This window comes from Ochotona curzoniae, unplaced genomic scaffold, assembly GCF_017591425.1.
Source record: "Ochotona curzoniae isolate NIBS_2020 unplaced genomic scaffold, NIBS_Ocur_1.0 contig_3819, whole genome shotgun sequence".
NCBI lineage: Eukaryota > Metazoa > Chordata > Mammalia > Lagomorpha > Ochotonidae > Ochotona > Ochotona curzoniae.
This window is the reverse complement of record NW_024466004.1, coordinates 25,860,763-25,887,522: the sequence shown is the minus strand read 5'-3', so window position 1 is coordinate 25,887,522 and position 26,760 is coordinate 25,860,763. Positions and strand designations below refer to the sequence as shown.

Sequence of the window (26,760 nt, the reverse complement as noted above, 5' to 3'; positions counted from 1 at the left end):
ATACAGATATTTAATGTAAGATAACTCACATCTAATCAGTCATAATAAAAACAACAAATTGTTCTGGATTTGGAACTAGAAGATTCAAGTTCTAGACCCAACTATTCCATTTATTACTTTTTTAAATGTTAAGGGAATTACTTTATTTCAGTATCTCTAGCTTTTACATGTATACAATGGCAATTCGGTATCTATCACAGGAGTCAGCGTAATGCCAAATAAAATGAGGGTTCAAAGCATTTCACAAGTTTATAGTGGTACTATAAGAGACATTTTACTTATCAATACTGAAATCTTATAGGCATCTTATTCTGATTTTCTCTACAGTGAAAAGATCTGATTGAGCTTTGAGAAATAAGATATCGTGTTCTTTGGATGTGCTGGTGAAAAATTCTTTGTGGTCTAGAATATGCAAATAACTATATGACCTATCATTAAAGCTCAAAAGTTCTTTAATGAGTAAACCTAAGACTATTTGAATCAAATTAGCATATACTAATTATTACACTGTATCCAGAATTATGGATAATATGGAGATCACAGTCTCCATGATGGAGACCAGAAAAAACTTTGTCATGCTTATAAGTATCAGTAGTTATCCACTTCACTCAAAGAATGGAGGTTGTGAGGTAGGCAATAGGCAATAACCCAAAGATAATGATCGCATAATACTCTACAAGCAGTACCTAATCTATTTCAAATGGCCACACACACTGTCTTAAGAACTTAATCTGCTGTGTAGTTGGCACAACTGTTGAAATGCTGCTTGAGACCCTAACATCCCATGTCAAAGCGTCTGGGTTCAAGGTCCTAGGTCGTTTTCAGACTGCAGGATCCTGCTAATGCACACCCTGGGAAGTTGCAGTGATAGCAGACGTAGTTGAGTTTGTATAAGTTGAGTTATGTATAAATCATATCTGAACATTTTTGCAGGAATTAGCTCACAAAATAGTGTTTATGAAATGTTTATATCTTTCCTTCTAGGATCCCAGGTTGTGGTTTATGGCATTCTCTTACCTGGAATGTCTTTCATCTCCCTAAAATCCGATTCTCAATATTCCTTTCAGTCTTCCAACTCTAGCTCACACCCCATAATTTCCAAGTTTTATTTTCTCCCATTATCCAAATCATAAAAGATTTTGTCCTACTCTGAACATTTAAAGCATTAACTATGTGCCTTGAACAGTAATTACGTTTGTTTTTCTTTCTCCTGTAAGAAAGTGCCATCTTACACTTCCTTCTTCCAGCTACTTGTTATTACTGAGAGTGAGCCAATTCTAGCATCTTCTCTTGATTTTCAACAAGACAAATAGAAACTATGCTTTTATCATCATAAGTGTAAACCTTTCTTCTTCTCTTTAGAAAGTTGCGTATGTTTGAGGCTAGAAAACGGGTAAGTTTATAAGTCAATTGCAGCTTCTCTCTTTCATTTACTTTTATATGAGTTGGTTTTGGTAATTTAATTGTTTAGAATATACTATTTGAGTGTACTAACAAAAGCATAGTTGTTTTACAGTAAGAACTTTAGGTTCTTGAACAAAAATCCATTATGACTTCCCTATTATATCAAACACAAAAAATATTTTTACAAAAATATTTTCTGCTGCTCTTCATAAATAGATACTAAACTTCAAAAATTTTTGCAGTTTTAAAAATAGAATAATTTCTGTCAAGGTAATAGAACAAATATTCAAGCCCAAGATGGAAACCTTTAACTAAGTGATAGGAATGTTACAAAATCTACATATGTTCAAATATTGATGCAACAACTTTGTTGAAACAAAATTGGACTATATAAAATGTTTAAAAGAAAAAAATCACATTCAAGCTAAAAAGAGTTAAATATAATGCTAATAATATAAGACATTTCCAAAACAGGCAAATGAAAATATAGACCTGATAATACTTTGTTACTTTTTAGTAGCTATATTTATTTGAAGAAATACATTACTAGCACATATTCAACATCTATGAATTTTCTATAGAAAAATTACGTATGTTCTGTAACTACTGGGAAATAATTCTAGGACGAGCATTGTGGCACATGAAGTCGAGTCACTGCATGCCATGTTGGCATTTCATGGAGTGCCACTTGGAGTCCAGGCTGTTCTACCTGTAACCCAGCTCCCTGCTAATACGCCTGGGAAAGGTATTTGTACTCCTGCTATCCATGTAGAAAAGCCAGATGGAGTCCCAAGCTTCTGTCTTTGGCCTGTCCAGCCCCAGTCATTGCAGCCATTTGTAGACAGTTATCTCTCGACGTCTCTCCCTCTGATTCTGTAACTTAATCTTTGAAATAATTTTTTTAAGAGAAGTAAATCTTCCCAGTGTTAAAATCTTTAAGTTGATGTTAATATTCTGTTCTATTTATTATATATAATTTTACTAAGTTGCATTTGATAATTTGGTACTTGTAACAGGCTTTTCTTTTCACTATAAGAATGCATGACCTTATGATTCACTTCACATTCTTGGTATGCCAAACTATAATTAAGGAAGTACAGTGATGACATAAAGAATTATGTGTAACAGTCAGTCAAACTCATAAAAACAGCTGGGCAACTTTCTAACTAAGTTGCATGTCCTTATATAGAAAACTTCCTATCTACAAAACAAAAGCATATCCCAAATGAAAACCCAGGGGATGCATAAATAATCCTTCTTCATGGCTTAGTGCAATTGTGAAAAATCCTTCTAAAAATGCCCAGCAATTAGAAATTTCAGTATTACAGTGCTAAACTTAGTGTTGAACTTCAGAATATTACTGGTTTTGAGAACTTGGGGCGAACCCAAAGAATAACAATAAAAATGAAACATGAGTTTAAAAATAGGACCTCATGAATGAAGGAATGGAAATACTGAAAAATAACCTTGTATCTGATGTTTAAGGAAGATTTGTCATCAATAGTAGAAGATGAGATTTGAGTCATACAGTTTAAGTTAGAGGGACGTAAGGCAATATGTCTCACTTTCTTCTCAAGTCAAGGCAGGAGGGTAGTAAGCAAAAGTTTTTCCTTGCACTCCAGCAGGTCCCAAGAAGAAAGAAGAGATGAATTTCCTTTCACTAACCTAAGTCCAGAGCAGAGAAAAATGTCCATTCCATTGTGATGCTGAGCAAAAGTTTGTTCAATAGAAGGTTAAACTCCAGAACACATGACCTTCAATTAAGTGACACACTTTAGGAATATAAAATAAATTCCTGACAATAGCATGAGCTTTAATTTAAAAATCAAAATACAATTTTTATGTAATAATACCTAAAACTGAAGATAAAGCATTCAGAACAGAAGGAAAGACGTGATGTAATATATAATTAGAAATATATCATGAAGGTCCTTAAAATGAAGTAACAATTCAATCTCTGTATCTTATGAAAATAACCCTGGACAATTATAAATAACTTCCCTGTATGTTGTAGTTTTATAGCAATAGAAGTTATTATAATAATAAAGTAACAGAGGTCCATGCTGAATTACATGCCTGAGAGATAAACCACTCAACAGTAGCCAAAGACTCCTATAGAACATTATTTTGCAAAACTAGAAAATTTTTCCTTTTTACTGAGGATTACTATGTCTATAAGGTATAAACATAAGTTAGAATTTTCTAACTCCTAACATCTATATCTTTTTTCTATGAAAAGCTATCTGCTTCCATAAAACAAGCAGTAATTTCATCAGGAGGGAGTGGAGGAGAGAGAACTGATTCTTCATTCCCTCAGATTTATTTGTGACAAAAGATAAGCAACTCTTCTGGTTATACCACTGTGGCTAGCTCCATTATCCAATCTCATGAAGTTTAATTAGCATTGATTATTTTTTTCTCATATAAGCTTCATTTCCTCCCATTTTTAGAAACTGCTTCTATTGCAAAAACCCCAGGTTTACAAGATCTATCCTGTGTCACAAAGGCTATAGGATTGGAGCCCATATAAACATTCTTCCTTTCCCTTTTTCTTTAATGTATCAATTTTGGCATCTTAACATGCTGAACACTGAATGACCTCAACCTTTCTCAACACTGAATTCTAGACTGCCACTAGTATCAAGAGCCTTGGAGATAAAACTTCAGCATACCTGAGTTAATAGTCAGTAGGCACATTTACTTTTTTTTTTTTATGCAATTGAATCCCTCATTGGCCAGTCCAGCTAAAGGCACATGATCCCTTGTGAGTCAATAGTAAATGGGAATTCCAATCATCAACTCTTCTAAAATGTTCACAACAAAGATGTATTTTACTTGACATAAGTTTCTATAAAATCAACTAATAAAGGCTGGTATTGTGGCATGGCAAACAAAAAGCCGCCCGCAGTGCTGACACAGCTCATATTCCAGCTGCTCCACTTTCGATTCAGCTCCCTGTTTAATGTGCCATTGAAAGGCAGCAGAAGACAGCCCGAGTGGAACCCTGGAAGAAGCTGCAGATTCTGGCATGGCCCAAAGCCGGCTGTGGTGGCCACCTGGAGAATGAGATCTGCACACCCCTCCCCTTTTTTTTTCTAACTTAGGCTTTCAAATAAATATTTTTTTTAAAAAAAATAAAAGCATAATAGGAGCTATATCATGCCAAGAAAATAAAGTGATCCATGCGTGTGGGGGAGGTGTGGGTATGGGTTGGGTTATTCTTTTCAGATTTCACCAGTTTGGCCTGGGCAGCAGCACAACACAATTTAAAATAATGTATGTATACTCTTCTCAGATACAGCTTTCAATAAATTCATAAAAGTAATGATTTCTTTCACATAACCAAGAATATTTATGGATAGAAGCAGTCAAGAAAAATTTCCTTTATAACATCATAATAGAAAGCCAGCTACAATGCAAATAAGAATCTTTAAAGCCTCCAATATCAATGCAAAACAAACCAATGGCTGCTGAACCTGTGCCAGCTCTATGTGTATGACGTTTATCGTAAAGGGGTCCTAAAGAACAGCCTTCAGGAATTCCCTGTTGGGCTTAGCTCAAATCATTGAGTAAGCTCAATAGGTATCTCATCAACACATTCATTCGAGCTCCCCCTTCATGAATTTCATCTGGAATATGTCTGAACTGTACAAACAAGCTCAGGCACGGAACGCAACCTCATTTTCCATATAAAATAGCATCTGTCTTTTCCCATGCTGACTCTGCAAGGCAGCTTATTTACAAATACATAAATAGCTGCAACTTTACTCCAGCCTCATTGAAAAATCAAAATGGCATCATGCAAGAGAAGCATCCTAGCATACTTGGCTCACTGAAAGAAATGTAAGAAGAGATGAACCAAGCTATTTGACACTCGTTCTTCAGCTTAACCAGACACCCTCCAGTTTCCTGTAGTGCAGGTGGCAGGATTCTGCTCTCTGCAGAGCCAGAGAATTCATTTTCATTGATTCCCAAGGATTGAGCAGTGATGTAGAGCCTAATATCAGAAAATAAATTCTGAATAACCTGGACTTGACAGGGAAAAGCACTGTCTAAATGTGATAGCATGTTTTTCAGTCTTCTTACACACCCAAGGAACTTTTAACGTTTTAATTACAGTCCTCTGTCATTTGTTCAGAAATATGGGGGTATTGACGGACAAAAAGGTAGAGACAAATACATTTTACTTTTTGGAACAGAATATATTATCTTCCTAATGTTAGCTGTCGTAGTTAATAGCATAGCATCTTTGGCATTCCTTTAAAAATGTCCAATTACAAACATGTAACTATTGTGTCCTGGGCGTTGTTTCAGATTATTTATTTATTTAATTTGAAAGTTGTAGTTAAACAGGAGAGACAGAGAAACAGCCAAGGGTTAGGGGAAAATCTTTCCTCAACTGGTTCATTCCCAAGAAGGCCACATAGCCAGCTTTAGACCAGGCCAAACCAGGAGCCAGGAGCTTAATCGGAGCCTCCCACATGGGTGGGAAGACAAACAGTTGGGCCATCCTCCACTGCTCTCAGGCCTGTGCTAGGGAGATGGATCAGAGGTGCAGCAGCCGAGATCCACAACTGGTGCCCCTGTAGGGTGATGTTATGATAGGCAGACTCTTTACCCACCAACCTTATGCCAGCCCCATGTCCTGGGGAAGTTAATGTCAGTTCACGAAGGCACATAATAGCTGCCCAATGTAGCACAGGTGCATACGGTTATATCCAAAGTGCCCCACCTATTACCCATTTTGTTCCCCAATGTCAAATTATTCCCTTCTTTAACATTCTGCTTCTTATTAATGCATGAGCACTTTAATTTTGAAAGCCATGTCATTAAACTAAAAGTATCTGAAGTATCACAAAAAGTTTAAAAATTTCAAGAAAAAAACAATTTATTAACTTGTTTATCCAAAGCACCTAAGGATAGGCAATAAGCTAATACATGCTATTTTCCTCTGGCAATTCAAATATTGATATATCAACAATTTTGCCACTTAACTGTTAGTATATCTATAAGGAAGTGACAATATTCTCTAGTCCAACCAGAAGGGAGTAAAAAAACTCCATGTTATGGATTAAGCCAAATAGAATGTAGATGCTTTTTTCATCGTAGATTCTTCATAGGAGAATGTTTGCCTTTGACTGAAGGAATAGAGATCATGACCATATGTACTACCTGCCTTGCTAGTGACTCAGTTTTCTGAATTACAATCAATTCATTTTTGAATTATTGAAAATCACATGGAAAACTATCAATGCCTTGAATAGTTGCTGACCAACTGTCAATATTTAAATGGCAAGTGACTTTTTTGTATTCCTCTGAGTATCAGAATAAAGAAAGATAAAACAAAGCAGAACTTTGGTAAAAATACATTTAAAGTGAATTTCAAGATCAAAATTTGTTTTATTGTATATTTTGTGCAACATGTAAGATGAACATCTAAGGGCTTAGTTTCTGTTAATTTATCATGAAGCAGAGTAAAGACATACTATAAAATTAGTCTTGTTTCTTAATCTACATGGTGGCTTCTGTTTTAGTTTCACATTTTAAATCCAATATTGGTTATGTCTATTTTAAATGTAAACTTCAAAAGTGTGTTTAATTACTATTTTCTAAAGATTATACCTGTTTCTGTGCATGTAAAGAGTATCACACTACAGAAAAAAAGACCAGATTGCAAATATCTTGTTTGCAAAAAGTACAGAAATACGTATTTACCATAAGATGAGAATGACTGATTAAAAGCTTTTTTCCCTTTAATTCTAAGCAAGTTATTTGGAATCTCTACAGATAAGAGTTTACTTAGTGCTATTACAAGAAGGACCATTTGACTTACATAGTATCTCTAATAAGAAGTGCATTTCCCAATTTGAAACAGGTTTTATCACCTTCACAAAATGCTCGTCTCAGAGAAAAGCTCTCGCCTAGATCAAAACCTGTAAAATGAAATAAACAAATAAATAAAATGGACAAACAACATTTCCAGGTAGCTACACTAAACTTTTTTTTTACACTAAACCTTCAGAAATACTTATTTTTAAACAGGACTTTTTGTTGTCCTTAGTATAAGCTAACATTTCCAATAAAATTCTACTATTTGGGATAAACAGAATTTCTTGACTGTATTTTTCTCTTTTGAGGACTTAGAAGAAAGGAGAAGAAAAATTTACAAGATTTCCTTATTGTTTACAGCCTGACTGGAACAGTGGTGACTTTTTCTATTTGCTATTTGTTGAATTCTTCATCTAATAGAGTACTAAGTCTAATTGCAAAGTAAACTGAAAGTATGCCATTGTAAAAATTTAAAAAAACAAGAGGGGAGGATAAGGATATATGGCATGGGAAGTATTACTATGCTCCTGAATCTGTATTGTGAAATATGTGAAATTGGTTCATGTTATATAAATAAGGTATTTAAAAGAAAAAGAACAAACAAAAAGGTAAAATTGCCTAAAGGGGGAAATGCATACTGTTGTAAGAATATGCTTTGAAATGATTTAGAGTTAAATGTTTTGAAAAAGAGATATATGGGTAATGAACACGGGTGGAGGGAAAGGGAGATAAGGGAGGGCGAGAGGGTGAGAGAGAGAGAAAGAGCGCTTTTATGCACTGGTTCACTGCCCAAATGACTGCATTTGTTAGATCTGGGCCAGGCCACTGCCTGGAATCAGGAACTCAATCTGAGTCTCCCACATGGATGGAGAGACCAAGCAGTTGAACAATTTGCCACTGCTTCATCAGGCACATTAGCAGGGAATTGGTTTGGAAGTGGAGCAGCCAGGCCTTGAAGCCATGCTCATGGGGTGGGGAGAGGCAGTGCTGCAGGTGGGGGTGTTAATATTCAGTTTCCCAATGCCACCACAAGAAAGATATTTTACCTGTGGGTTCCTTTCTTAAATGCCTACCAACATCTAGGGTTAGGATTTGAAATGCAATATGTATTTTATGACTATAAATGTCAGACAGAAAATGTGTGTGGGGTGGGAAGAGGGACAGAGAAAGTAGGAAAGCAAAGAGGAGGGGACAATACAGATAAAGAGGCAGTAAACGGGGTGAGAGGTATGGAGGAGAAAAAGAGAAGAATGGAGCGGAGGAGAGGAAGGATGGGTAGTTAGAGGGAGAAATGGAAAAATGTAGAAAGCAGAGAAGGAAGAGGAATGTTGCACCAATGTTCCCCAAGTTATCTCCTGTGGATATAACTTCAAACAAATTTTCTGTCTCAAAATGTTAGGTCTTATTGATTAAATAATGTAGAACTCCAATCTCAGCATCTCATCATCTACTTCCAATTTTTATGCTGATGCTAGGACTTCCAATTATTGCAACTACCAACAGTGAGCAACATTACACAGCTTTTGATAATTTTGTACAAAATTCTAATTTGCAAAGAACTGCAATGATTACCTGAGGCTTCAAGCTTATTGCTGTTGTCTTGCATAAAGTGATGTCCCTCTGTTCTTAGTAAAGGACATGTTTTTTCTATGTTAAAAAAAAGGCATAGATAACATTAAATTCAGTATCAACCAATTTTGAATCACACAGACTTAGCAACTTAAAAGCAGAAATAAAAAACCATTTTATCAAATTTCCTCAAAATGAAGATAAATATATCAGTGACATCCTGGGGAGGAATACGTATGATTATGTAAAAAAGTGCTTTGAGTACAGCCTGTTACCCATGAATATTTAGTGTTTGATATTATTATCACTATTAAATAACATTCTCACATTGCTATATACTTGACATTATGAAATTAGCTAGCTTGAACATCATCATTAAACTTCAGTATGCAAAGCATATTCTAACAGGTAATAAGATACTACTATATTTTAGAACAATTTCTAGGTTTTGTTGTCAAGTTATATTCAACTCTTAAAAGTGATTAAGATAAATAAAAATACAAAACAGGAAAGCATTCTGCACACAAAAGTGATCTATGAAAAGAGAATAATACTCATGTGTGAAAGCATTTAATGATAAATGAATGAAGTATACAGTTAGAACAATGGCTTTATATGTTCAATGTTACTACAACACACTAATAAAAGTGAAATTACTGCACTGAATGTTGTTGAAAGTTATCTCATCACTTTAAATGTTTTTATCTTACAGACATCACATGTGTTATATAAAAGCAAAACTATTAGGTATTTTGTAAACATGATCAAGTGTTGATTTTAATTCATGGACATTGTAATAAACTCCAAGTATATTATGTAAGGTTTCCATATTAAAAATTAGCCCACCTGTGTGGTGGGTGCTGGTTCTGTAAACCCCGTGGGTATGGGTCTGGTGGGGTCTGGGTACCCTGGCTCAGGCCCTTGGCCCACCTACAAGAACTGGTTTTCCACATTGGAATAGATGGAGTAGTGGACATTGACCCAGATTCACATGGAGGATATGGCAGCCCATTGAGCTCTGCAGGGAGCATTTGTGTCATCCTACAACAAAATGGACAACTACCCCAGTCAAACAATGCCAACAAACATCTGGGTGAATGGATACTCTAAGGTGGAATAGGTCACCCATTGGACTGAAAGGGTTCCCTCATACTTGGGTCGGTAAGATTCATCACATTTCAGAACTATCAAAACCATCTGGGCAGAACCCTCGGAGAGTGCACCACATTGGGACCACAGCTTGATATTGGGCAGTGGGTCCACATTCGCAGCTAATGGAGTGGTTGGAAGGCTGGGCTTGGCTTCTCTCCTCATCCCTCCCACTTCTCAACACAGAAAGGAGAAATAGAAAATTTGGAACAAAAATAAAATAAAATCTAGAATCTACTGCTGAGAGAAATTCAAGACTTAAATAATTTAGTGTAAACCAAGTACTTTTATTAGAAGATTCTGCATCTTAAAATATCAAATTATCTCAAGATTCAGTGTACATATTTGTGAAAGTTAAGACTCAAATTTTTACAGAATTACAACAAAAATTTAAAGAACTAAAAATAGAATTAAATAATAGACTGAAGACAAACTAAAAGATATCAGGAATTTTTATTAATACAGTGTTGGTACACACATAGAAAGATTAATGGAACAGAGAGGCCCCAAACGAACCCATTGATTTCCATCTTCTTTGCACACAATAGCCATGGCCATTTGGGTGAGAAGTGATGAACTCTTCAACAAATAATGCTTAGTTAATTGGATAGGTAAATCAGAAATCAGTCTTCTCTGGCCATTACCTCACATGAACAGAAATTAAATTATATATAATCAGACATAATGTGAAAGAAAAAATAAGCCTCTCCCAAGAAAACACTTTTGAAATTTTGTGCAAAGACTCAAAAAAGGGCCTCTGTGAGAAATAATCACAAAAGAAAAAAATTGCTATGTTGGAATTCATTAAAGTTAAAATCTTCATTAGTCAAAAGATAGTGCTGAAAGAATAAAGAGGCAGGGCCCAGCGACGTGGCCTAGCAGCTAAAGTCCTCGCCTTGAACGTGCCAGGATCCCATAAGGACGCCAGTTCTAATCCCAGCAGCTCCACTTCCCATCCAGCTCCCTGTTTGTGGCCTGGGAAAGCAGTCCAGGACAGCCCAAAGCTTTGGGACCCTGCAGCCATGTGGGATACCCAGAAGAAGTTCCTGGATCCTGGCTTCGGATCGGCATAGCATTGACCATAGCACTCATTTGGGGAGTGAATCATTGGACGGAAGATCTTCCTGTCTCTCCTCCTCTCTGTATATCTGACTTTCCAATAAAAAAAAGAAGAAAGAGGCAAGTACTTGTACTACATATGTCCAATAAATTATTCTACAGAAGATAATGAGCTCTTGCAAGCCAATAAAAAAGATTACAGACCTTAATTTGACAGTGTTCAAAAACACACAAGAACATCATGAAGTAATATGCAAATGGCTAACCCAAATATGGAAAAGTACTCTTTAATAAACAGAGAAAGACAAAATAAAACTGCAATGAGATGCAGCTAAATGATGAAATTTTAAGATTTTATAGGACCAAGCTTTAATGAAGATGTAGAACAAAAAACCTCTTCCTTATTGCCTGTGAAGTAGAAATTAGCACAATCACTTTAGCAAACTGGTTGGCATTATTCACCAAAGTTGACTATACAGAATCTCTCCCGCAGAAATTCATTGATCCACAAAAACCAGCCCCCAAATATGTGTACAAGTGATGGGAATATTCATAGCAGAATCATTCATAGGACTCTAAAACTGGAGATAATCTAATGATGATCAACAGGAGAACACATGAATAAATTCCGGCAGGTACAACTAAAAGCTGCAGGAGTTCCACCGGGTACCAAGGAGCATGGCTCAAATGCCTGCATCCCATGTCAGTGCACCTAGATTTGAGCTCCAGCTCTTTCTCCAGTTCCAGCTTCCTGATAATGCCCATGCTGGAAGGCAGTAGATGATGGATCAAGTAACTGGGTTCCTACCACTCAGGTGGGCGATCTGGATTGAGTTCCCACCCCTTGGCGTCAACCTAAGCCTCAGCTATTGCAAGCATCTGGGAATGAACTAGTAGATAGAATCTCTCTGTCCTCTTTCCTTCTTAAATTTCTGAGAAAATATTTGAAACTAAAAACAATTCTTGCAAAATTTTTAAAAAGCTAGATTCTGATCAGATTTTCAGAGTGACCATGGATGACTGGAATTGTGTAATTAATATGATTAATTTATTCACAACATATTGGGGCAGCCCCAGTAAATCAACTAGAAAAACAATTGTCAGCCCAGTGGAAAGGGACATCTTTCCATAACCCCTTGGTAATGAGTGGATGCTTTGCTGGCCCACTGCCAAGTTGGAAACATCTTATTTAAATTATTCTGAAAGGGCCCGGTGCAGTGGCGCAAGTGGTTAAGGTCCTCGCCCGGGACCCCATATGGGCGCCAGTTCTAATCCCAGCAGCCCCGCTTCCCTTCCAGCTCCCTTCCTGTGCCCAGGAAAGCAGTCAAGGACGGCCCAAAGCTTTGGGACCCTGCACCCACGTGGGAGACCCGGAAGAGGCTCCTGGCTTCGGATTGGCATAGCATCGGCCGTTGCGCTCACTTGGGGAGTGAATCATCGGCCGGAAGATCTTCCTCTCTGTCTCTCTCTGTATATCCGCCTTTCCAATAAGAAAATAATAAAAATAAATCTTAAAAAAAATAAATAATTCTGAAAACTTAGTGAATATATGATATGTAAAAGTAAGAAGCTTGTCACTTTGAAATGAATGGAATGTAACATTTACAGCAATATTTAAAAAGTATTTCTCCACCGAATGTCTTTAAGGAAATCAAATCTCTTTGGCTTTGCAAAAAGTAATACAACTTTTATGCATCGAAGACAGCCAAAGCAATACGAAAGGCAATTAGGCCATATTTGAGTGTATCACCATTTGTTCTAGACTAACCAATGACATTTTTTTATACAATTTCTACTCATCTCTTCATCCAAAACTTAGAATCTGAGCACGTAAGAGCAAACAATCCAAGAAACATTAAGACCACTTCACCATTTCTGGTAGAGTTGAAATAAAACACAACTTTCATATAAACTAACTTTTATTGCTTTCTATATTGGAGATAGCTGCTGAAAAACATACAAAATGGAATATTAGTCCTATATAAACTATCTTTTGTCTTTAGTAGAAATGTTTTGTTCTCTTAGTTTTTAACATGTGCTTAGAACAAAATCTCCTCACACACGCACAATCACATTCCTTATACTAGGTCTTTTGCCAGCTTGCTTGGTTTCCTACTATATTGCTAAGCATTCTAATCTTGAGTTAAACTCCTACCTTATGATAAAATACTTCTGTCATTTTGGCATTTTCTATATTCACATTTATAACGTATAAAATATTCAATGGAGATATGTCACAATTTTTCTTATTCTTTGAAAGCATGTTGAATTTCCATTTCTCCTAACAGCTAAGACAACCAGACTAACAAACCTATTTTTTTTTCCGTTTTCAAATGATGTAATTTTCAGTAGATAAGTGTGTGTTGCTTGTGCATACTAAATATAGACAAATAGTTCCCTGTAGCCAGAGTCCTCTGGCCTTAGGAAAAATACGAGATGAGGTCATTCCTTGTGCATTAGAAACACAAAGAAGGCAAACAAAATTGTAAAGATCATGAAGAGTAAGTGTGAATGTGTGGTTACGTCTGTTACAGTTTATGGAGGCATCTGAGTATGACACCGTTTTTATATAGTAGCTTTCTGACTGCAGGGAGAAAGCATAGTATTAGTGAGGATCATTTATTAGTTTAGTTAAAAATGGAGCTACCACTTGTATTTAACATCTCCATATTTGTACTTAAATAGCAACATAAATTAAGAATACAGAATCGTAATCTCCCTTTGCAACTCTGCTTTTCATAGTTTGATTACTTGAGGCCAATCATGACCTGAAAATGTTGAACAAAATTCCAGAAATAATTCAATGGTTTAAAATGGCTTATGGTACAAGTCTATTTTATAGTGGTTCTGTTTTAATGCTGTTCTTACTATGCCTAATTTGCCAGCTAAACATTAGTATAAATGTATATATATAGGATAAACATAGCATATTTAGGGTTAAAAACTACCTGTGGTTTGGGGCCTTCTCCGGAATGCCACAGAATATGTTTCCAATTAAAAGGGTATCCGTGACTCACTTTGAAGTAAGTAAGTCTTGCAGAGCTATACTGAAAGGTAAAAATTCAGAAATATACCTGTCCTTTTCGAAGTTTTATTTATTTATTTAAAAGGCAGCACACCACGGAGAGGGGGACATTAGAGAAAAGCCTTTATTCTCAAGTTCACTCTCACTTTGGGCCATAAGAGCCAGGGTTGAGCCAAGCTGAAGCCAAGAACCAGGAATTTCAACCAGGTCTCCCACAGGGATGGCAGGGACCCACCTACATGTGCCATCCTCCGTTGCCTTCCCAGGTACATTAGCAGGAAGCTGGATCAGAATAGTCAGGACTCAAGCCAGCACAGCAATGGCTTAACTAACTGTGCCTCAATGCTAGCCCCACATGCCCGTCTATTCACATGATATCTCGAAATAATTCTACAATGCAAGCATTGGCCATTTCCAATATTTATTATTTTATGTGAATTCACCCTGGTCCAAGGTCAAGCCTTTGACCTTAAAGGCACAGAGGTCAGTCTGACAACATACAAAGTATTAATGTATTTTTCAGAAGTGCATGGCCCCTTGCTTCCTCCAAGCACTTGATTCCAGTCCAGTCTCTGGCCTTTCTCACTGAATCTCCCACATGTTGCCTTGTGCTTGCTCAAGACTTTGATGCTCACTATATCCAGGTGCCTGCAAGCCTGCTTTCTCACTACCTTCATGTCTCAGTTAAAATGTTCCCACAGAGAGCAGTCTTCCCTGACCATTCTGTAATATATCAAGTAAGATTGCTGGATTTAGCAAACAAAATATAGTATGCCCAATTAAATTTAAATAGAAGAATAACAAAAAATTTAGCATAACTTTATTCCATGTAATATTTGGAACATGCATTTACTAAAAAGTTATTGTTTACCTAAACTCCAAATTTAGCCGGACATCTTATATTTTATCTGGCAATCCTACTTGCATGCCTTCACTCAGCTATGATGCTAGGTCAGGCTAAAAAGATTAAAATGGAAATGGAAGGAAAGGAAAGGAATTGAGACATAAGAATAAGCAGAACGTGAAACACTTGGCTACAGTTAGGAGAAAGAGCTGGCTTTCTCAGCTGGATGAATAGTTGATTCTCTGGTGGAATTCTCTTCAGCAAAGGGAAATTTGCCAGTGAGTATCAACCCAAGGAGGAAGAAGAGAGAAATATTTACGTTTGAGGTGCCATTAAGAAGCTTAGGCAGGTTGAAGATAGGCTTGGAATATTAAAAAAAAAAAAAAAAAAACTTTCTCACGAAACCTCCTTTTTCATTTCGGCTTACACTTTGAAATTTTTATTTCATGTTATTTTCTTTCTTTGTTCTGTTTTAACATTATCAGCTGAGGAATCTAAGAGTAGCAAAATTTAATGTAATTTGATATCTATATTTTGGACTGGAATGTCATTTTTGTATATGTAGTTTTGAAATTTAGTTTGACAAAATATGGAAGTATTTGTGACTCTAGAGTAAAATATAATTCATTTGATTAATATGAAAAAAGTTCAAGCAGTAAAATTATCAAATAGAAATGGAAATCAAAGGAGAGGTCTGGGCTATGGAATGAGTAACATGTACATCACATTGAAAGCTGCAGGAATGGATGTGATTATCAAATGATGTGAAAAGACAGAAGAGACTGCTCCCTAAGAAATTCCTAATTACTTTTGTCCATTTTTTGTGCTTTGTTTCTTCAGATCCTTATGAATGCATATAATATGTATAAATTGTTACCTGTAAAACACACTTCTACCCTGCCCAGTTTGACTGAAGTCCTATTTACCAGACCTTTCCAACACACATTAAAGAAAATTTTTATTTACCTACAAATAAACTTATGACAGCACTTTCCTGAAGAGTGGACTAGAGTTGAGGAATATGAAAAGCAATAGTATACCAGACACACAATTAGTTCGCTTTTATTTCATGAAGGGATCAAGTAACAAACCTTCCAATGTTTTGCATTTTTTCAAAGCTGAAACAGACTTCTTAGTGTATTGGGATGGAGACAGGCTGCCTAATTCCATCGATAGTAACCACCTTCACACCCCTCTGTGTGCTTCATACTTCACCCATTCCTTTGATAAAGGAATATAGAATAAGTTTTGGGAGAAAAACATTAGTTAACAAAAAGATGAAGTGCACAGACTAGAATACAACAGAGATAATACGGACATGTGACAAAATAATAAATTTGGGGCAGGGGTGGTGATTCTGGCATTGTGACAGAGTGAGGTAAGCCCCCCACCTGCAGTGTCAGCATTCTATATGGTCACCACTTCAAGTCCTGGCTGCTCCACTTCCAAATCAGCTGCCTGCTAATGCATTTGGGAAGAAAGCAGAAAGCCTAAGGACTTGGACCCCTACAACCCAAATGAGAAACCTGGAAGGAGTTCAGGCTCCCGAGTTCAGCCTGCCTCAGTCCTGGCTATGTAGACTATTTGGGGAAGAAACTAGGAATAAAAGGTCAATCTTTTTCTTCCTCTCTATATGCCTTTTAAGTTAGTAAAAATGTATCTTCTAAAAAGTAATACAATAAGAACACAACTATCTTAGAATACACAAAAGGTCACCACAGCTTTACTACTCATCTCTGCTCTAATGCTACTCCTCCAAGAGAGAATATTCGGTTAGGAGCTATTTGGTTCAGACATTATGAAACTTTCTCTCACATTCAACAAAATATAGTAGTCACCAAGTATTTGGGCACAATATGTTTCTAATATGTTACCATTTTGGATACAAGGAATTCTAAAAAAGGACACAAAGTAAAATTCTCCATGTGACAGAACTTCTGAAGAGACGGAGGTATTCAGGGGGTAATGTTTTGGTGTAACAGGCTTATCTGCTGTCAGTGATACTGGCATCCCCAGTAGGTACCAGTTCTTGTCTAAACCTCTCCACTTCCCATCCCTGCTAACAGCCTAGGAAAAAGCAGTGGAGGATGACTCAAGTATTTGAGTCCCTGCCACCACAGGGGAAACCTAGACAAATCTCCTGGTTCCTGGCTTTGACCTGACTCTGGTCCAGCTCAGCCCTGGCCATTATGGCTCTCTAAGGAGTGACCCAATGAATGGATGAGCACTTACTGTTGCTCACTCCCTCTTCCCACATCTTCCTGCTTATAGCTCTTACTTTCAGTAAGTAAATCTTCAAACAAATTGAGGTATTTGTCAGTTAGCCAAAGTCATATTTCAGCAGAATTGCTTTTCCTTGCAATTATCATAAAGCTAACTTACAAAGGTTTCCCTGGATAGTTTTGGACCTGGTATATAATTAACTTAGCCTGAATGCTTAACCTGAGGTTTTACCATACAAAAAGAAAAGTTCGCAATTTTCATGGCCTTCTGTCATATTTTTTAAACTCTGATTTTCTGGGTTTATTTCATTTGGCAATTTAGTGTAGTTTCCTTTTGATTTTTTAAGCGGAAGAGATTTTAATTATTTGATATACAGATTGTATGATGGAGAATAAAGTATCAAAAAGATGAAAGCAGATTGAGATGATCTAATGTTGTACATTTTAATACAATCCTCTTTATGTTTTGACAAGCAACTGAGATGAAATCACCACATTTACATTGAAGTTCATTAGTTGCATGGAAATATACAAGCTCACAATATCTCCAAATCTGAACAAAAGCAAACTGAACAAATGTGAAATGATATAATTTGAAATACCCTTAATACTTTTAAAATTCAAGTTACTGTTGAATCTCTTCAAATTATTCTTGAATCCTATCCCAAATGGAACAACACTCTAAGTACTCATTAAGATAGCATAGACTTAGTGATTAGAGGACTCAATTTATCCTTCATATCCATATGTTTAACTGTAAACTGTTGACAACTCCACAGTCTCAAGAGCTGAAACCCTAGCCTCTCCTTCAGATTTGTTGTCTTTTATTTTTAGATGTAATCACTTCCCTCCGGTAAATGGTTAGTGACCGCACGCGCAGGTCTGTACTTGAGGAAACTAAAAAGGGAAGCTTGCGCTATGAATTAGACATATGAGAAATACGAAGAGCACTCTGCCAGGCCATGCCCTGCATATCATAAGCTTCAATTATTGGTCTGATAGTGCTGCGCTGACATTTCCAATTCATGCAAGTGATACGTGAAGTTAAGCAATTTCCATTCACACATGGTTTCACAAGCACCTTTTCACAAATGATATAACATAGATCAATTATTTATAATTTCCCTTAATGCTTTGAGAAATACCAATTTTACAAGAGTTCGGATTAATTTTGAAACCATGCGCTTAGGAAAATCTTTCAAGATTAATTTGGTTATATAAATTGAAATACAATATGTGAATCTGAGTAGACACAGAGCACAAACTAAATAGAGATGGTTAAGTTATAAAAACAATGTTTAAGGAATTTTAAAATGGGAAATTTCAGTTATGCAAGATAATTAAATTCTAGAGCTCTTCTCTGTAATATTGAATTGACAGTTAACAAAACTGTGTTACATCCCTAAAAATTTTAAGAGGATACAACTCAGGTTGTAGTCTTGCCACAATAGTTTTTAAGAATTTACTAGTGATATAAATAACAAAAGACAAAAGAAAGTTTGCTAGCCTAAAATGCCAGATACCTGCAGAGGAAGAGAATAGGCAATGAAATCTTAATCATCCCAACAGTGAGTATTTCTCCAAGTGCTTCTCTCAGATGTCCCACATTCTATCCACAGGGGATTTAAATAAAGTTACTGCATCCCACTGCCCCTTAATCTGCATCGTGGTCCTCTGAGTAGAATGATAAAATTGATGCCAAGGGGATTTTGTTCACACTAATACCCGAAAATCTTTGATGTGATACTTCAGGTCTTTGTTTTCATTAAGAACATACTATACCCCAGCATGTTCCTAAAATCTGTGTCCTATTCAAAGATCTTTCATCCTAATTATATAAAAAGAGGAAAGAAAAAGAAAATCCTGTCTTATCCCATTTTCTCTAAATCACAAAACATTACCTTCTATTTCCTGATGAGTTGGAATTGCAGAGATTATCACAATAAAATCCTCAGTATTTCCAGCTATGTAATTTATCAGTTATTGTTCATGTGTTTCTCAAAGAAAGTGTATGCCCCCAAAAACTGTATGACAACCACATGATGTCATTTATCCAGCACTCAAATGTCCATGCATATTTTAGGAAATGTACCTCCTACTAAACTAGCAAACACTGTAAGGACTTATATTTAACACCCTTAAATACCAAAATGTATTATGCCTTTATAAGTCATTGTTTTATGTAAGGCTCAAAAATCTCAGTATGTTTATCAAGAAAATATTCCAAATTAAGCACATTACCAAGTTTAAAGATGTGCATAATATTTGCCACTGGAAGCAGACCCAATAGAGAACTTGGGGAAGTCCTTTGTCAAGTTGCAGTCAGGTTTGGTGGGGCCTACGTCAGATGACCCAGGACTTTCAGCCCACCTGTGAGGTAAGTGAGGGATCCATAAGCCCATGGGTGGAGTCCATAAACCCCAGGAGGAGTCTGAAGGGGCCTGGATCTCCCAGCCCAGGTCCTTGGGCCTGCTTTCGTGGTGAGTGCCAGGTCTATGAGCCCTGGTAGTAAGGGGTTCACTAGGGCCTGGGTCATCTGGCTTAAGTCCTCAAGCCCCCTACTTGGTGGATATTGGGTCCAGAGCTTCACAGGTGGGGAGTTCAGCAGGTTCCATGTCACATGACCCAGGGCCTTGAGCCTGACTGCATGGTGGGTGCTGCGTTTGAGAACTCCAGGGGTGGGGTATCTGATGGGGCTTGGGTCACCTGGCCAGGTTCTTGGACACACCTGCAGTAGGGTACATGCCCATGAGCCCCAGGGTTGGGGATCAGGCTTGGCCTATAGGCACCTGCTCCAGGTCCATGAGTACCCCTATAAGAACTGGTCCTCATTATAAAGGATGGAGTACTGGATGGCAGACCATCATGCACATAGAGGGCATGTTAGTCCATTGGTACCTGCAGAGGACATCTGGTACCATATCAGAGAATGGAGAACAGAACATGTACAACTACACCAGCCAAACAATGACAGCAAATATTTGGGTGAATAAAAACTCTAAGGTCGACTGTGTCAGCTAATGGATATTGGAAGGGATTCCTCATCCGTAGATCCATAGATAGCTTTTTAGAACTATTGCATTCACCTGGACACAATCCTCAGAACATGCATCACATTGTGACCCTGAGTTGATATTGGGTGGCCTTTCCCCATCTTCGGGTATTGCGATGATTGGGAGGTGGGATATAGCTTATCCCCTTACCTTCTCCCTCCCCCCAGAAATGGGAAGAAATAGTTTGGAAACAATAATCACATCTACTTCTCCCTGTTTCTGGATCCTTCCTACCCTGGGCAACTATGTGAACATCATCTAAAATAATAGTAAGTATACTAATATGTAGATATTTATGTTATGTTATTTATATAAACATATATTATGATTGATAAATTTAGCAGCTGCAAATTAATGTGATGTTTAGTTCAAAACATCCTCAAAAGATCTGTTAATATTATGCTTGCCTCACATGCGAGACTACAAAATTTATATATAATTAACATATTCCCTTTATCGTGAACTTCATGCTTACCTCATTAAGATTAGATATATCCTAATTAATCCTACATTGCAATGAATCTCCCCACAGCTTGAGTGGCAGTTTGATAAAGAGGAAATACTATCTATGTAATAACATTTACAAACATTTATATTTATAAATATCAATGACAGAAAAGAAAGGGTAACCACACTAATATGGCATAGATAATAAATATAACATGAAAAAAGTCCAGTAATCTTAGAAATTCTTAATGAATATCCTGTGAAGATCAGTGATGGAAAACAGTGAATTAGTATTTATATTAAATTACTCTGTAATCTATGGCTTCTGCAATCTTAACATTAATTTTTAAAAATGACTTGAGGATCATAAATAATGGACTTTGGGCATGAAGATGGTCTACATACCTGGCTTGTCTCTGACTGACACAGAAGAGGAAGAAGGTGTAAGGAACATTGCCATCCAAAGCCACAGTTTCCAAGAGCCAGTGCACCTCATTGTGCTGTGAAACCATGTGAACAGGTGGACACAGATCTGCAATGGGAGAATAATGTTCAGATTGGCTTAACTGTATTTAGTTCTTTTACTTTTTCCCAGAATATCTTCCATCATTAAAGATAAAACATAATTGAACCAATTCTTACATAATTATATGATAGGGTACATGATTGCATATAATTATATACACTCCTTTAATGTATATGAAAAATCCAAAATTATTTTTAAGATTTGTTCCTAGTTGGCTATCAGAATCCATAGTCTCTTAGAACTTAAATTCTCTAAGAATTTTTTAAAGTTGTATCACCTACAATAACTTTATATTTTTTAAATGAGGTAAATAATATAAATTATATTCTTAATCTGTCTTAAATCAGTGCTCAGTAGAAAATATTCATGTTCTTATTCAAGCATCACCATCATTCATATCTGGAACCCTTTTTACCTTGCAGAACTGAAATTCTAGATCATTAAACTATAACTTCCCATTCTCCTCCCTTTTATGAGTTTACCGTTTTATGAGTTTTAGATTCATCCTTGGAGCATTTGTCATAATTTCCCTTCCTTTGGGCCCAGCATGATGACTCGGTGGCTAAATCCTTGCCTTATACACATTGGGATCGGCCACTCCACTTCCCATCCAGATCCCTGCTTGTGGCCTGGGAAAGCAGTCCAGGACTGCCCAAAGCCTTGGGACCCTGCACCCGCATGGGAGACCTGAAATAAGCTCCAGGTGAACAGAAGATCTGTCCCTCCTTCTCTCTGCAAATCTGGCTTTCCAATAACAATAAAATAAAAATCCTTCCAAAACTGAGTAACACTTATGTTTTATAATTGTAAATAATGCAACTACAAACATGGTTGTACAAGTTACCTGTTTGAGTCTTTCAAATCTTCTGAGCATATATTCAAAAGTGAGGTTACTACACTATACCATGATTTTTTTATTTTTGAAGAAATTACTAATTTCCATGGCAGTTGCATCATTTTGCATTCCAAGAATTCCTAAAGTTTCTGATTTCTCCATATCCCTAGTCACAGTAACGGTTTTCTTTTTGATAGAGGCCACACTAATGGATGGGAGATGGCGTCTCATGGAGCTTGGGTTTGCATGTCCCTAACTATGAGCAGTATTGGTCACTACTTCATGATCTTATTGCTCATTTATATAATCTTATTCAGAGAAATACCTAACAAGTTTGGTTGCTGTTGAACTACAGTAGTTTTTTATATATTCTGGATATTAGCTCCTTATCAGATTCTTAATTTTCTTATTTTTTTAAAGATTTATTTTTATTATTTTTTCATTGGAAAAGCAGATATACAGAGAGGAGAGACAGAGAGGAAGATCTTCCGTCCGATGATTCACTCCCCAAGTGAGCGCAATGGGTCGATACTATGCCAATCCGAAGCCAGGAGCCTCTTCTGGGTCTCCCACGCGGGTGCAGGGTGCAGGGTCCCAAAGCTTTGGGCCGTCCTCGACTGCTTTCCCAGGCAGGCAGGGAGCTGGAAGGGAAGAGGGCTGCCAGGATTAGAACCGGCACCCATATGGAATCCCGGGCGTGCAAGGTGAGGACCTTTAACCACTTACGCTACTGCGCCGGGCCCGAGATTCTTAATTTTCAAATATTCTTTTCCATCCCATAGGTTTCCTTTTCAGTTTGCTGTTTGCCTTTTGACACTCAGTTTTTGTATTTTTTGTTTTTAGAAGTTCATTTTATTTAAAGCCAGAGTTACTCAAGGGAAGAAAAGCAGAGGGCGAGAAACATCAAGTGTCCACTCATTAGCTCAATTCCCAAACAGGCACTTTTTCTACTTAGTTTTACTAGACTGAAGCCAGGAAGTAGGAACGCTGTTTGGGTTTCCCATATGGGCAACAGTGGTTCAAGCACTTGGGCCATCTTCTGCTGCCTTCCCAAGTACATTAGTTGGTACCTGAACAGGTGCTCATATGAGATGCTAGTGTCAAAGGCTTCTATATATTTGTTACCTACACTTTTGATGTCACATGATTCATATTTTATGCATAATTTAAAATTTATTTTATGAATATAATTTTACATCTTTTGGTTTAGTTAGTGTAATTGCATTCTGTTAATTATATTATTAGTGATTAAATACTCTACTAGAGTCATTACATGTATGAAAAGCAATCTTTCCTTCCATCTAAGGAGAAAAGGATATATGTAATAATCATTTAATCAGAACATGCCATTGGTGTTTTACTAATGAATTACATCTAATCAAGTATGCATTCAGAAAAGACTATTTTATGGATATTATATTAATAGAATGGGTAAACAGAATATAATGATAAATTTAAATTACTTTGTAATGAACTAGTGTGGAAATAAATACCAAGTAAAATTGCAATGGCTCAGGATATTTAACAATCACTATTTTATTAGAATAGTTATTCTAAGTGTTCTACGTCTACGTACAAATGTATCATTTCATTATCATCTTTCAAAATTTAATCAAGTGTCAGCTGTAAATTAACTCAGCATATCAGGGTTAAATTACATTGATAGACTCTCTTTTAGAACAAATATAGTTACCATCTTCTTTGGTATTTTGCATGTGCCAAATGCTCCCAAGACAAACACTTATAACTCTCATTTTTAAAGTATTCCTTTTAATAACTAGAAGCAGCAACTCCTATATTAAAATAGTATGGAGTGGGGGAACAGGTATTGTGGTACAACGGGCAAAGCAGGCACTTCAGATGATGGCGTTCACACTGCAGTGCTGATTTGAGTCAAGCTATCCTACTTGTGATCCAACTATCTACTAATGAATCTTGGAGGAAGCAGCCGTTGGTTTAAGTGCTTGGGCCCCACTACCAATATGGGAGACACGGGTAGTTTTAGGTCCCTGGCTTCAAGCTGGCCCAGCCCTGTCTGCTTTTGCAGGCTTTGGGAGAGTGAACATTAGATTTAAAAAAAAAAAGAAAAAGGCCACACTCCTCTCTTCTCTCTCATTAACATTCACCTACAATTTGCTTACCAATCAGATGGAAATGAATGGCAATTTTAAAAAAAAAAAGTGGCTTTACGTACTGACCAGCTAGTTCTATGCATTATTTCTTAATTTCCTCAACTAAGTACAGTCACAATCCTCCTACAATCTGTGATTGCATTCTGAATCAAAATATTAATTGATAAGTTCAAAAATTGTCATATTGGTTAGAAGTCACGGTTTCACTTCTGGCTTCTCTCAATTTTAAGTAAGTTAACTTTTCTAAGTCTTAATTTATTCATGAACAAAGTCAATCACTAAGAATGAAGTACTGAAAACATGAAACATAGTATGGGGTCATGAACATACTGTGTTCAAAAGGTAGCTCTTATTATTTACACTGCATATTAATAAACAATTATGCTTGTCCCTTCAGTCTGAGATTGATATTGGTATTGGAAGAATTTAACAAGTACCAAAGTAGTCTAGCAATGTAGTTTCACTGTAAATTTTGCCCTTGTTATAGAAACAAAGACTAAGAGTTATAAAGCTAGTAGCATATGTTTGACCTCTCTCAACAATTCCTTGAACCATATAAAAGATGATAGTGCTTAGCTTCCATACTCAGAGTGTTTGAAGAACAAGATTTTATGGTTAGTTGACTAATATTCTAGTTACTGAAGAATTTCCATTACACAATTTACAGATGTAGCAAGAACTTAAACAATCTCCTCTCTCCTTCCTATTAATTTCCAATTGCTAACCACTGTCTACCTAATCCATTATTATCATCATTATTTGTCAGCTGAGATAGTTTTGATTAGCGGTTGGGAACAGCATGCAACAAAGAAGTCATATATCTTCAAATTCCAATGCAGAAATCAAAGAACTCATATAAAGCCCTAATATTTCAATCCATTCATGATATGGCATAACCACCATGAGCCAGGCATAGGGCAAACAACAACGATTCAAATAGAAGAAGCTCCTGGTGTTACTCTATTCAGGAAACCAAAGCAACACACATGTATTATCTTTGTGACACAGACAACAGAAGTAACAAAAAAAATGTCTAGACAGAAGAACGAAATGGTGGGATTGCTAAACAAAATGCCAGAGCCTTCTCAGAGTAAGCTTTTGAGTAAAATAAACAAATCTCAGTCTAGAATCACTTTATTTGAATGACATATAAAGTTTTAGAATGCTCAGTAAGCATCTTCAAAACTCAATTTTAGGTAAAGGGTAAAGCCAACACCAAAACAAAAACATAAGAACAAATATAAAAAGAGAAAACAGAAATGGAACACATTTTGTGTTCAGTAGACTGTTAAATGAACAATGTAACATTTTTACTTCCAAAAACCCAAATTTGATTTGTTAAATTACAAAGTTATTTGTTATAAATGAGTAGGAGTCAACCTTTTAATGTACTATTATTTTAACTTCTTTTTAAATTTTTGTCATCATTCTATGATACAGTTCCATCCATAGGTCCTGGAATTCCCATATATTAATATAGCATAGCTCGTCATAAAAATAGGAGTCAATCTTTAGCTCACACTTTGACTATTTTCCAATAGGTCTATAAAGAAGTTGAGATCAGGAAAATCTGGGCATATTGTTATGAAGTGACACATATAAATGAGCAAAAATAACTGGCCTGTTGTACTTCTGTTCTACCAATCTTAAAACTATTGTTAGTGAAACTACGGTAGAATCTATAAAATATTGAGGGAAGAAATAGTTGAATACCTGTAGAGCAAAAAACCAATGAGACAAATATCCCAAGAATTCAGATTTACTTTCAACATAATTTCACAACTGTCTTATTGACTGGAGTAATGAAATTGAAGCAAGCTTGCAGAGCTTTTACAACTCAAAGTTTCTTACTTCACTATATTTGACAGAAATCTCTTGATTCAGATTTTAAACACAGGCCTCAACTTAGTACCCAAGGTAGAAATTTAAAAAATCATCTTCAAGTCTTTCTTCATCCTCTTTCTGTATTGAATATCCATCAGAGTTTGTCAAAGTTACAAAGTCTTTTCCCAGCCTTGTATCTCAATACTTCCTCCCTAAAAAAACAACCTCAAAGTGTTCATGATTTTTACAGTGTATCAGGCTTCTGTGCAAGCCAAAACATCTTCTGTGAAGTCTGGTGGAACCATGTCCAGCATGTTTATCATTCACTGCCTGCAAGTCCAACTGAATGTGGTACCAACTTTTGCTTCAGGTCAACCTATGGGGCTGGATACCCCGGTCATATCTAAACTCCAAAGTGCTCCAACATGACACCACAAGTGGAAAATTTGACACTTGACCTAATGTGTTTTCCAAAATATAAATACATCAAAACTAATTTAAAATGCAACACTAATCTCCTGTTTAGCCTTGGGTCCCATCCCTGAGGTAACTCATTATGCATATTCAAATATCCCCAAATCTGAAAATACCAAGTTGCAAATACTTCTGATCTCAATATTACAGATAAGAGATACTAAACCTGTACTGCACAATAACAATTGTTTTTGCATTCTGCCTCCTCTCTATATGGAACATTAGAGAAAGGATTGTATTTTATTCCTATGCCATCTTCAAATTTGGCATGTAGTAGGTATTTGTATTCAATTTACAGGGTGAATACAGTGTAAGGCTGAAAGAAAGGATAGCTTAGGAACTGTTAAAGTAATATATTTAGAAAAGGA

The 26,760-nt window shown here is 36.4% G+C and overlaps 1 protein-coding gene across 1 annotated transcript in view; it reads right to left on the bottom strand.

The window, feature by feature from the left end:
• The window catches only part of COL19A1 (collagen type XIX alpha 1 chain), a 319,505-nt gene extending 298,408 nt beyond the window's left edge, over positions 1-21,097 (bottom strand). The window contains exons 1-3 of the mRNA XM_040983151.1: positions 21,007-21,097; positions 8,806-8,880; positions 7,238-7,337 (exon numbers count right to left, since the gene is read on the bottom strand). Of these exons, the coding sequence (XP_040839085.1) occupies positions 7,238-7,337; positions 8,806-8,880; positions 21,007-21,097 (266 nt within the window). The remainder of the gene's footprint in view (positions 1-7,237; positions 7,338-8,805; positions 8,881-21,006) is intronic.
• Positions 21,098-26,760: the final 5,663 nt, after the last annotated feature.